The sequence below is a fragment of the Tyto alba genome, unplaced genomic scaffold, assembly GCF_018691265.1.
Source record: "Tyto alba isolate M040663 unplaced genomic scaffold, T.alba_DEE_v4.0 Super-Scaffold_1000006, whole genome shotgun sequence".
Lineage (NCBI taxonomy): Eukaryota > Metazoa > Chordata > Aves > Strigiformes > Tytonidae > Tyto > Tyto alba.
This window is the reverse complement of record NW_024881272.1, coordinates 16,311,889-16,324,669: the sequence shown is the minus strand read 5'-3', so window position 1 is coordinate 16,324,669 and position 12,781 is coordinate 16,311,889. Positions and strand designations below refer to the sequence as shown.

At 40.6% G+C, this 12,781-nt stretch overlaps 1 protein-coding gene across 1 annotated transcript; it reads right to left on the bottom strand.

The window, feature by feature from the left end:
• Positions 1-440: 440 nt before the first annotated feature.
• F3 (coagulation factor III, tissue factor) lies at positions 441-7,144 on the bottom strand. The gene is made up of 6 exons (XM_042784397.1): positions 7,026-7,144; positions 5,931-6,045; positions 3,675-3,859; positions 3,089-3,270; positions 2,805-2,964; positions 441-1,624 (listed from the first exon to the last, which is right to left on the bottom strand). The coding sequence occupies exons 1-6, from the start codon at positions 7,102-7,104 to the stop codon at positions 1,485-1,487; spliced, it is 861 nt and encodes a 286-aa protein (XP_042640331.1). The 5' UTR covers positions 7,105-7,144; the 3' UTR covers positions 441-1,484.
• Between the last annotated feature and the right edge of the window lie 5,637 nt (positions 7,145-12,781).

Below are 12,781 nucleotides of genomic sequence, written 5' to 3'. Positions count from 1 at the left end.
ACCACCACTATTAGAAGCAGCAGCAGATACCAATATTGGTTGCAGCAGTTCTCATCTCTAGGCCAGGCCCCATAATGCCTTGAATAGATGTTAATACCACAAGTGGCACAGGCGCTGCTGTGGGAATCCCTGCGTGACACCTCCAAAGAGATGCCTAGTCTGCTTTCTGTCAGAATGGGAAGCTGTGAATGCAAACACTGCGTAACTGCTCACATAAGCCAACAGCTGGAAAGCAACTCCAGACTCTTCAAAACCTTTCATCAGTTCATGAATGGTGGCTTCTCATATTTTTATCCATGCAGATAGTAGTTGCCCTGGTAGTCGATTTTGCAGGGTGCTGGTGAGACTTCTGGTAGTTGCAAGATAACTTTCCTAAATTAATTTTTAACTTTAGTTCTGGAATGAATACTGTGCTTCATTTAAAAAAGGAAAAGAAAGTCTTATTTTCCCAGTCACCTTTATTTCAATAGAAAAGTATAAATTACCATCATAAATACAGATCTCACCAGTAAAAAAATTAGATTCTCATTTATAAAATAAATATTAAAATAGTCAAAGCAACAGGTACCTCCACATCCCATCACCAAGATGATTTGATTCTGTATCATGTAAACTATTCCTTCACCAACTGTTTAATTAATGTTCAAGATGCAGTAAATACTGCTACCTATTCAGTGCTTGCATGAAGTGAGTTACTACTGATTCAAAAACTGCGAAAAATTTATTCTAACACTTACTTGGAACCATCAGGTTACCTTGCCTGTAAAACTCTAGGTGTAGTGTAATCTGGATATGCTTTCCAGATGGACAGCAGCTACCTACTTCAAGAGTGTTTCTTACAGGTTGCCAGTACAGTAGTTTCAGTTTGTTTACCTTTGATTGCTTATATCCAGAGATAAATAGTCCAAGTTAATTTTATCCAAGTGCAGAAGTAATAGTAGCATCTTTGTCACATCTGAACTAACAGATCATTTCACCAGTTAATAATGTTAAAAGAAAGTTGGATAAATAGAGTTTTTGTTTCATAGAAACAGAAAAATGTTCCTTTTAGTTAAGTAAAGGACACGTTTTTAAAAAGTAGTGTTTTTTTCCCCTCACAAATACCGTAAATCTTCTGGCTCAGTAAGGCCATAGTTTCATAATGTCTGTACCTGATCAAGTCAGAGGTCCGTCTAGTTGAGAACCCTGTTTCAGACAGGACAATAGGAGCTTGGGAAGAGTGTATGAGCGGGGTTAGGCTGTTGTAACAGGTCACCAGAATACTCTTCCATCCTCTGGTCACTAGTGACACAGGGGCTTCCAGATACTGGGATTTTTCATCTGTGACTCTCTAACAGATTTTTGAATCCACATAAAGTTTGGGCTTCAGCATTCCTGTATCAGAGAGGCTAAAAGCTCCACCCACCCAATTACCAAATTTATGGGTTTTGTTTTGTTTTGTTTTTTTGCTTTGGAACTTCCACTAGTGTCCACAACAGTTTTTCTTAGACACCATTAAGTGGTTCCTTTTCTCTCGCAGCTTTTGCTTTCTTGCGTTTACACAGGATCACTGATAGGACAATGGCAAGAGTGATGACCGCAATTGCTATCACTGCAATGATGATAAAGACTTCTGCTCCATATTCTGTAGGGGCAGAAAAAAAAATCCAAGATTCAGTTATCAGAAACCATAATGTCAAAGTGCTGCAAACTCTTAGAACTCGCTCCACTGAACTTAAAAATGCTTTCTGTATTTAGAGTATCACACAAGTGGAGTGACTACCTCAATGTGAACTGCATTAATTTTAATGTGGATTTGCTAGACTGAGGTAAAGCTTTATTTCACCTGGTGCACACTAAGTTTTAATCTAGCTTAGTTAGTGCACTAATATACTATACTACCACCACACAAATAAGCCAAACCATTCCTCCTACCCCTCCATTATTTCTGTGAAACTAAGTTCAAGCAGAAATTTATTCTAGGTTAGAAACTAGAAGACACCAGTAGAAGAGTTTTCTATTAAAACTGTAATTTACTAGAAATCGACTATTGTGATGAACAAAAATATTTAAGAAAGTTAATTTGAGAGAGTTAATTTGCCAATTTTAGAAGAGCTTTTCTACTTAGAGTGCAAATATTCCTATCTAGTAGAGAAGAAAGATACAGTACAGCAATGTGATATTATTTAATAAATACTGATGGATTTATATTGAATAAAGTGTTATCCTGACTATTTGTCTGGACTTAGACTGGCTGATTTACCAACCACTCACTAATTTATTCACCAGTAAAGCAGTTAATCTGCCAACTTCTGACCTTATAATGTAACAGTGAAGAAAGTCTTAGCCTCATCATCAGCTTTTGAGATAATAACTGAAGTTCAGTTCAAACTACAAGTCACTGGAAATGCCTGTTATGTAGGTTACCAGCACTCCTATGTTTTAGAGCTAAACCTTCAGGCACTTTTTATGGCACCTCTTACTGGTAGGATCTGAGGAAAACAAAAAAAACTAAGCTGAAGGCTAGTGATAAGATCTGCAACCTCAGTGACCAGTCATCAACTCAGATAATTGAAAACTAATCAAAAAGGTTTAGCAAAACCCTAAAGCCAACCCCAACTAGCTAAAGATGGTGGACTCCTACTTAATGTGGGTTCTTCCCATAACTTTCCATGGGAAACTGTCCTCTCACCTACACAGCAGATGATAGTTTATTTTATAACTTAGGCATCACAATTTAAAGGGGTATCAAAACATACTCAGAATTGAAGTGTCTTTTTGTTAGAATGCTAAAGACTGTATGACAAACTTCAGCAGATACCTACCATCTAAAATATTTTTTCCTACACTGGTACAAAGCACCATGCTTTCTTGACCATTACGGTTTTCACTGCGGGAGGGAATGATTCCCTGTATGTAGAAGCAATAGTTCTTTGTGCTGTCAATGCTTACTTCAAATTTATGGCTTTCTGTTGTTGCATCTTTCTGTAAAGGAAAAAAAATATTTCAAGAAAGTGTTCTCTGCAAAAGTGTTAGCTCTTAAGGTAGTGCAGAAATGGTGTAGCTATAATATACTACAGAATATGAAACAAGTAGAGTTATAGCTTACCCTTCCAGAACTCTGATCTTTCCAGTAATAGAGTTTGTATTCCAGGTCATGTTGGAAAATATCTCGAATACTTTGAAAACTTCCATTAGGAAATGTGTACGGTGTAAGTGGATCTTGGAACACAACATTCAGTTTGGAACCTTTTTGTGTGTAATTCTGTATCTCCGGTTTTCCAAGAACAGCTAAACAAGTATTTGTGGAATTAAAAAACTGGCATCATCTTTTCTACACAACATGCTCTTTTTTCTTCCTCTCTCTATTCCCTTCCCTCCTAAAATCTATTATAAATTTACAGAGCCAAAGTAATGCAGGGAAATCCTGGATTATTAACAAATATCTTCATCTAGTACACAGCATTAATAAAATGGTCTACTCACTACAGTGAGAAACAAATGGCAACTAAAATCTTACACTCCCTTACAACAGGGAAAGCTTTATGCCTCAATGTCATCTTCTCAGATATCAGTATGGCTACTGTAAGAATCTATAGGAAAAACCTTTTGGCCCAGTCTAGACCTTGTTTAAGTCAATGGAAGTAATCTTGAAAGGAAGTTTATGATAAGATTTAATTGGCAATCCTACTTACTCTGACTATAAGGTGTAAATTTTTCAGAGACTGCAAAAGGTGGTTCTTCGAAGTTATCCATCGCCGAGGGCATTACAGACAGTATGTGTGCTGTATAGGTCTCTTTTACATTCCTGAGCACATCAGTAACATCACACTCTGTTTCTGCTGTCATTATACATTTCCTTTTGGTGTCAGATATCTGCCTGAAAAGAGCAAGAAAGATGCATCAGCACTTTCCAACTAGACTTCTACATATTTAGGTGTGTTAAAAAACATTTTTTCCCCTCAAACTGTATGGATTTTCCTCATCCAGTGAACAGTCTTGCAGGTGTACTAGGCTGAAAAGGAGAAGAAAAAACCTCAAAACCCACTATCTTGTACAGCTATATTTCACAATTCAAAGTAGACTCAAGCAAATAAAATATGAGACATTAATTACAGAAATATGTTACTGGATACATAGATTAATTTAAAATTAAATCTTTTCTATTATTTGAATAGAACCTGAAAGTAGCTCTGATTTCGGATTTTTCTGCAGTTGACATTTAAAAAAATACAAGATGCATAAATCACTTTGAAAGTGTGATCCCTGATGCATCTGAAAACTACTGCCTTAAGAAACATCAGTTGTCCTAGGAAGCTGTGTTGACACCAATATTAATTGTTTAATGTGACAACATGTCCTCATATGTGTCACTTGTATTTGCATCTATGCAGGTGCAAATGTCACTAAGAACCAGACAGTAGCAGCAATTTTCACTGCAGAATTACAATTAATAAATATTGACAAAAAACATGACCCATCCACATCTCTTGATTTTTAAATGATAGGACACAGGTCCATTTACATGAGAAATAATAATGAAACCAGGAAAAAAGTGTTAATTCCCCATCTTACTTCCTAACAAGAAAGAATGGAAAAACAGATTAGGTATTACTGCTTCAATTCTTTCACCTGTTTTTTGCAGGTGAACAAAGGAAAAGAAAAATTGTGTGATCTCCACTGAAAGAGTGCTGACTGTTTGGAAATTAACAAATGAGTTTTCCTCCAAGGAAGTCAAGTTTTATTTAAGAGTCACCTGAAATCCCTTCTCCCTTCACCAGCTTTCTTATGATGTCACAGATCAGTTAGTGATGGTGTCCTAGAGGTGCCTTGAAAAGGGACAGAGGAGATTTGTTCTTTGTGATTAAACAAATGTATGCTGTAAATGTATACAGATGAGAAAGCAAACACTTAAGCACACTTCATCCATAAGAGCAACTTGTCTGAAGAAGTGCCTCCATATCAGAACTATACCTGATTCTATACTGAATCTTGGACAAACAGACTTCAATTTTTTGCAAGCACAAATGGCTGGAAATAAACTAGATATTCATAAATTTCATTCTGCTAAGTGTGTGCTTTTAAGTCTATTAATCACATCACTCCCTTAAAGAATAAAAGAGCAGAGTAGACCATTGAACTGGCATTTCATCCATTAGTCATGAGTGAGCTCTCATTTCAATGCCACTTTTACAGACAGAGGAAACTACAGTACCATATTTTCACTAATATGTATGAGAGTTGATGATGCAGTTTCCCTTGGGGCATGTTTAATAATGATCTACAAATTAATATGGGAGCTAAGAACAGCATAGATTTATTACTGAACTTCATGGCAGTCTTTGTGTAGTATTGAAAGAGGTGTTAGACTCTTCACATAAGACAGCTACTTTTTATGTCCACAATATTTCATAGCTTACATAAAACATGATGACAGAGGAAGTCTTGACAGAGGTAGATGAACAAAGGTAATTTTATTACCCAGCAAGACAAATTACTCATTTACTGTGATTCACCGTTAAGAATAAAATGCAGACTCTTACTTATCAGACACCTCCCAAAACTAAAGGTGAAAGACTCAGTCCAGACACCTTGAAAGACATAAAAAGGTGAAGTTCTAGCTAATACATGGTACGTCAGACCGAGTGTCAACATCTTCAAAGTATCCTGGCCTCGACCTCCAGTGCAGCTGGCCTGTGCCGGACCCTAGGACTGAAATACTGATCTAAAGCTCAACTCTCCACTTCTGAAGTGGGCAAAACTGGAAGCCTCAATCAGATGTTCTTATAGTTGGATACAAATAAGTATTAAAAGCTGGGTTGGCAGTTTTCCTAAATCTTCATGTTTGGGCTTTTTTCCTGTTACACTCAGTCTCAGAAATATTCAAATACACTCTATTTACCTCTTCTTCAATTGCCATTAATGCACACACCTTGGTGTTATCTACTTACCCGTGTATTTCTACTGTATACAAGTAACCTGATGGTTTTGGTTGCCACTGTAGTATAGTTTTAAAATTGATTGAAGACCAAGTTATATTAACTGCTGTTGGTAGTTCTGGACTGCCTTTAAATACAGAAAAGAGAAGAGTGCCATCAGTCATACTATACAAAATTCCTGGTTCCCTGCAGTTACCGTTTAGTTAAATAAAGCAGTTGTTGTTAATTAATTCTCGGAAATGCTCTTTTGGGGAAAAAGGCTCGGTCCTGTCCTCGGCATTCACGCTCATCTTTCTAAAGGAATGTGTCCTGGCAGATGTGAGAAATATGAGAAGAAAATTATTTTCCCTGTTATAGCTCCTAGGTTGCAGAGGTACCTTATTCGGAGTTCTGTCTAATGCTTCAGTTTTGATCCACGACTTCTGAAGAAGATACAAAATCTTCAAGATACTCATGAGAATGTCCAAGCACCAAACAAATGCGGTGTATTTCAAAATCACGACGGGCTGTATCTGCCACAGAAGGCATTAGCTTCTAGTTTCCCATTTATTTATTTAGGGAAGAGCAAGTCTTTAAAAACCAGCGGTTGCCCTACACGCTTCCATTTGAGAGGGGCTACCCCGGGATGCCGCCGCGGGTGCCCCCACGCCTCGGGGAATTGTCCGGGAGGAAGCCGGGGTGGAAAACCCCTCACAACCTCTGCCACCTCTGGAAACGCATCGTCTCCCTGTGCGATACCCTAACTATCTTCAACCCACCCCCCTTCTCCGCCTCTCCGACAGGCTCGGAACCGGGAACAAGGGAACGACATCTCGCAGACCACTCCTTGTTCCCGCAGCTCAGCAGCTGCCGACCCCTGAGGCCGCCCCGCTGCCGCCCAGCACCGACCCGGCTCTGGGCTTTAAGGCTCCATCCCTCCCACGAAGGCCCCAGCCCCGGGCGACCGCGCGCCCCGCCGCCCGCGCGGGCCCCGCCGCTGCCCCCAGGCGCGCGCCGCTGTCCCCTCAGGGCCGCTCGCGCTGCCGCCGCTGCAGCGGCCGGGCGGGGCCGCGCCCCTCGAGCTCCGCCGTCCCCCCGCCAGAGCCGCCGCCCCGCTCCGTTACCCACCGGCAGCGGCCAGGCGCCACAGCAGGGCGCTCAGCACCAGCGCCCGTCCTCCGGCGGCGGCGGCGGCGGCGGGCAGCATCCTCGGGGGAAGAGAGCCGGCGGGGTCCCGGCGTCGCTGAGCGCGGTGAGGTGCCGACGGGGCGGGAGGCGCTGGCTTATATCTGTGGGAGGAGAGGCGGGGACTACGGGCGCCTCGCCCGCGGGACAGCCCGGCGACGAAGGCAGCGGTAGCGGCGGAGGATGGGTGAAAAGCCCCGCCACAGGGTCATAGGGGAAGGGAGCGGGGCTGGCGGAAGCGCTCAGGCATCGCCGGGTTGGGCAAGCGGGACAGGGGATCTTCGGGGAAGCTGGCAGTACTGTGACGAGAGGGGCGCTGAGGGGAAGGGCGGCATCTCCGCCGGTAGCTCCAGCCCCGGCACCGTGTCCCCGGGCGCAGGCCCACCTGGGTGTGCCGCCGCACCCGGCCGTGCCCGCCCTCCGTCCGTGTCTGCCCGCCACCTCCGTGCCCCGCGCCCCTGTGCTGCCCCTCGCGTCCTGCCCGTAGGATGGAACTTCGGTGAAACCAGACAACTCCTGGCAACCAGCTTTGTCCGCTGCAAACCTCTGGCTGGCTGGCAAGGTGCTAGCAGCACCCTGGCTCGGAAGTGACTGCTCTCGAGGGCGGCTGGTCCCACGGAACTGATGTTGGGTTAATTAACTTAGAACCTGTAAATTCTGAACGGCTAACTATGTCAGTCCTTGCCTCCCCACACAAAACGTTTGACACAACTGTTCAGCTAGCTCACATCCTCTATTCTCGTGCCGGTGCACAGGCGTACGTGACCCCTCCAAGGCTCACATGTCATACCAGACAGCAAGTAAGTTCCAAGCATTCAGGGATTTGTACCTCACCTCTCCCATGAACCAGGCACCTACTAACCCTTCTCCTTACATTGAAAAGGTATGCCATTTTCACAGGTAACAGAATATGTCCATGACAGAAAGTTTTCTGAATCTCAGCTTGAAGCCTTTGTGACAGGCTCTGGGGCCTCTCTGGTGTGTATATTGCTCTTTCACATGGTGCTGCCTTGCTAAGCACTTGGAAGTGCCAAGCTTTTGGAGCCAGGGGTTTGGGTGCTGTGTTTTCATCTAGTACTCAAGCTCCAGAGGGAGCTGTGTTTGCACTTAGCTCGTGATTCTTCTGTGGGGAACTTGGGAGATGAACTATATAGTAGAACCTATCATGTAATTAAAGGGAATTGATGCATTTTACAGTGTTAAGCTGGCTCTTTATTTAGATGCTCATTTGTTTTATACTTGGAAAATATAGGTAGAAGAAGACTAACTGGGAAGTTTCATATTTAATTGCATTTAATTTTCATGATTGACACGTACTTAGATGCAAGCTATCAGTTCTGTCTCATAATACAGAATAAATGCATATGGTGCAAACTACAATATCCATTTCAACCAGAGTCTGCATTAGAATTCATATAGTGTGTTCCAAGGTGCATCTAAACCCTAGATTTTTAAATTATCAGGATACCTTCATTAAAATCTATCCATAAACCTTCTATTTTTCCTGCCTTGTTTTTGATCAAATTTCAGCGCCGTCTCTATGCAGCTATATGTCAGCATTACATCAGCCACAAAGCTTGTGTGCTTTTAACTTTGTGGAGAATACAGATCTTGTGTGACTAGATTTTCAAGATTGAGAACTTATAAGATCACAGTTGATTTCCAGAAGACTTTACAAAGAGAAGCAATACTCACTTGTTTAAAGAGAAGAGGTGCTTATATACAACTTTAAATCACCTTTAGTTAATTTAATTGTAGTTCAGTCACAAAAGATAGAAAGTGAGTCATCGGTGGATTCCAGTTTTTATGGAGATGATCTCTGTATCCCCTTCTCCTGCCCATCCTTCTCACTCCCACCTCTTCTGTTATGACTTCCCATACTTGAGATAGGTGGGGAACCCTCCAGGCCATGTCCGGACTAACCAGTTTGACCAGTGTTACTTTATTCTAATTTTCAGCAAGATATTCCAGTGTTTACTAACGCAAGGCTTTTAGATGTCCTGCTCCATGCTGTGTCATTAGAGGAGGCCACTAGTTTACCAGAATCGTGGGAAGCAGAGCCTGAGCAAAAGGATGTGCATGGATCCAGCAATCAAGCAGGGCTTGGGGGATGTTGGGTGGTTAGAGGAAATAGGGTAACTTTACCATGCTAGCCATTATGAGGGAAGGAAGTTGAGGGGAAAATTTGAAAGCTGGGGGGAAAGACAGCAAGCCAAGTGGACACTGTAGCTAGATCAGGTTGGCAGGGGAAGAGTTTGATGGACAAGAGAGAAGCACTGAGGTGAGAAACTGCTGCTGCCGCCCCCTCTGCTCTTTCTCCTCTTTCACTGAGTCTTGGTGCAGATTTGACCAAAGAATGAAACATCTCAGTGCTACCTGACTCCAGGCACCAACCAGCATGGGAGAGGGGAGGAGCCTGATAAGCGCTGATGATACCTCTGAGCTGGAAGTTTGCTCAGCAGCTAGTGACTTAACTGTGACATTCTGGTCACATTTCCTGCCCACTTCAGTAGTATTTCAACAGCTCCTTTAAGACAGAAAATTTTCCACTTGTTTCAAATATATGTTATTACATGCAGGCAAGCATTATGCTGATTTAGAGCTCTGGCAATTTGTCTAGAAATTTAGAATTTGGCTCCCACAGTGGAATGTCAAAATGTAAGCATTGACTGTATATGTGTCTAACCAATTTAGTCACCCTCTGTTCATTTTACAGTCAGCAGATAAAAATTTAGTTCCTAAGGTGTAATCCATATTTTCCTAATATAGGCATCTAAAGAAAGTCAGATGAATCTATTTAAATATTGAAATAAATGGGACATTTCTATTGATGAAGGCCAGGATCTTACTGTGACTTTTTAGAATATGTGGGAGACATGCAAGAGCACAAGCCTGGCTGCAGTGCTTTAGTTTAGGAGATGACCACCCCAACTCTGTGACTTCTTCACTCTGGTGAACTTAATGGAATCAAGGTTATTCACCATTGGGAAGGTCTGCCAGATTCCAAGCAGATTCTACAGATTTTCTTTCCTTTATATGTATACTATGGAACCAATCCACACATTGATTATGGGAAAAGTGAGGAGAAAAGCGAAACTAAATCCATGAAACTCCTGTTTTTTTGAAAGAAATGCATGTATTTATTTTTATCATATGATCTTCCAGATCTCTAAACTGGTTAGGTTAGAGAGAGAAACAAAATAATGTATTGCTTAGGAAAGCATTTTCAACATTGTGTTTTCTGTACTATTATATATAATTGTTGACATTGAAGTAGAATGCCTCAGGTGACATCAGTAACAAATCAGTTTCCTTACGCTGATAGTTTTGCAAGATTGTAAGTAAAATTTTGTAATACTTATTAATGTTTTGAAATTTTGTAGTGTTATAAAACATTCATCATTCCATGCTAACATAAAAGTCAGCAATACTGTCATGCCCAATAGTGTCAGATTTACTTGTGTGAGAAAGATTTGAAATCCCTGGGAACTTTTTCCAAAATGAAATTGCTCTTAATATTTCTTTCACTCGGTTTTTCAGATCTTTGCTTAATTTGTCTCAGTGACTCATATGATTGGGTAATTAACTGACTTATACAATTAATTATATTTAATTAGATAAAACAGAAGTTTAGGGAGCAATCTCTGACTTGGTACCTGCTTCTGCAAATACCTTAGCATTTACCTTGCAGTGCTGTTGTATCAAACACTGTGTTATAAATGCATACACAGTCTCACAAATACCACTGCCTTTTAAACATTGTGTTTTATCAGTACTTGAATAAATACATTGGTAAGTGAAACAGTTTTGTTAGGTATAATATGTTTATCTCTATGTAGTGCTAAGGCTGTGAAATTCAGTAACATACACTGTGTGTACCTGGCATAGGTCTTTGTTCTTTCAACCTTTTTCAGTTCCAGCCAACTTTCTAAAAGGAAAAGGCCCTTCAGAAGTCTTGAAACAGGAGCAAGTTTGCATCAACACTTTCTGCCTGTGCATGTAAATGCCTTAAAATCATCAATTAATTTAGATTATATACATCCTGTGGCTTGTACTGCACCCATTTTATACATAGGAAGGAAACTGTATTAATCCAACTCTTTGGATACGCAGAAAGTCTATGGTGGAGTCAGGAATGTACAATGTCTTGATTTTATACTAAATTCTGTTCCTGTGTCATAATCACAGGATTATGCTTTCTGTTTTTTTAAGCAAAGAAAAATTTGTATCGATGGAAAGTTTCTATTGAAGATAAAGGAAAATTATAGAAAATTAAATTCAGTATGTAGATACTTCATAAATCTTTAAAAGCTGAATAACTCGTTTGTACCAATGTTTTGCACCAAGGTATGGAGTGTGGATGTGAGAACCAGTGTGAGAGTTCATTAGAAACATGGACTGGTCAAAAGTTACTCTGGTCACTGAGCAATTCTGCAGTGCACTCTGATTGTTGCTGGCCGGTTTTTATAGCTGCTGAACAGCTTTATCTTCCCAAATTGTAATGTGAATTGTAGGTGGTGATTACATCAATGAACATCAAATCAGCAAAAGCAAAGAGACTAGAAACAGAGCTTACATAAAAATGGCTATATTGGCAAAGTTTGTATAAGTATTTGTAATTAAGAAGATTTGTATAATCTTGTGAAATTGGTTACCAAGTCCCCTTTTTGATGCACAGAAACTGAATTAGTGTAATTTTACTGGCCCCTGTGGTAAGTAATGTAATTAAACTAGTGTGATGGAGTGAAGAATCAACTTCTATACCTAAAAGAAGTTGTGTTTATTCTTGAAGTCTCCACACCAATGAAAGTCCCAGTGTGGTAAATTCCTTGTGCATCTCTGATTTTCTTACTACCTAAACTACTATAAATTGTTCTATGATTCTAAAAGTACCTTGTGATTTTATAAAATCATAGGTAACTTAACAGAAAATAACAAAGTTGCACTGGGATAGAACTAGTTTAAAATCTAAATCCAGGTCTGAAATTAATGGGACTTCCTTTGTCTTGTTGGGGAAAAAAAAAAAAAAAAAGCAAAGTTGATATAAAAACTGAAAACAGCAGAAGATATTTCTTGCAGGGGAATCACACGTACCATATGAATTTATCATTGATATTACAAATCCTGAAGCAAATCTTTGTATGGTTTTCTGATACTCTGCTCTCAAAATTTGTCTTGTTGCCACATTAGTCATACACACATCCACTCACTTACCATACAAGTGCTTTAAAAACAGACACTAGCAAAAGAACAAATCTTGTGGGAGTTTTTGGGCCTGGATTTGCTCTGGGATCCAGTGTGGAACAGATGTCTGCTTGGGAGGTAGGGGAGGTGTCCCAGGGAGGGAGGCTTTGAGCCTTTCCCACACTGAAAATTCTTGTTGACATTGCTTTGGTGTTAACTCCAAATTACTCACTGCTTTTCTATTTCTTACTCGCAGAATAATGTGTGATGCATTTATTATCCTTTTCAAAATGCTGTTTTGCAGAATTATTTCTTAAAAAGGAATTTGACCTGCAGGTTTGTGCACCTTTAATTTCTGCTATGTTCAGGGATGCCTTGGGGTAAATAAGGTTGTGTAAATGAAAATTTAAACTATGCCTTGCTTAGTTTGACACATGGAAGACTTTTCAGAAAGTGAGTGGCTATAGCAATACCACAGATGTATTGTCAGGAGTGGTAAGGTACTGCTGTAGTGC

Excerpts from the sequence above, each read along its gene's own strand:
- F3 (XM_042784397.1), bottom strand. The coding sequence starts at position 7,104 with ATGCTGCCCGCCGCCGCCGCCGCCGCCGGAGGACGGGCGCTGGTGCTG. Across the intron at positions 6,046-7,025 it reads GTGGCGCCTGGCCGCTGCCG|GCAGTCCAGAACTACCAACA; the intron begins GTGGGTAACGGA and ends CTGTATTTAAAG. Across the intron at positions 3,271-3,674 it reads ATTTACACCTTATAGTCAGA|CTGTTCTTGGAAAACCGGAG; the intron begins GTAAGTAGGATT and ends ATACTTGTTTAG.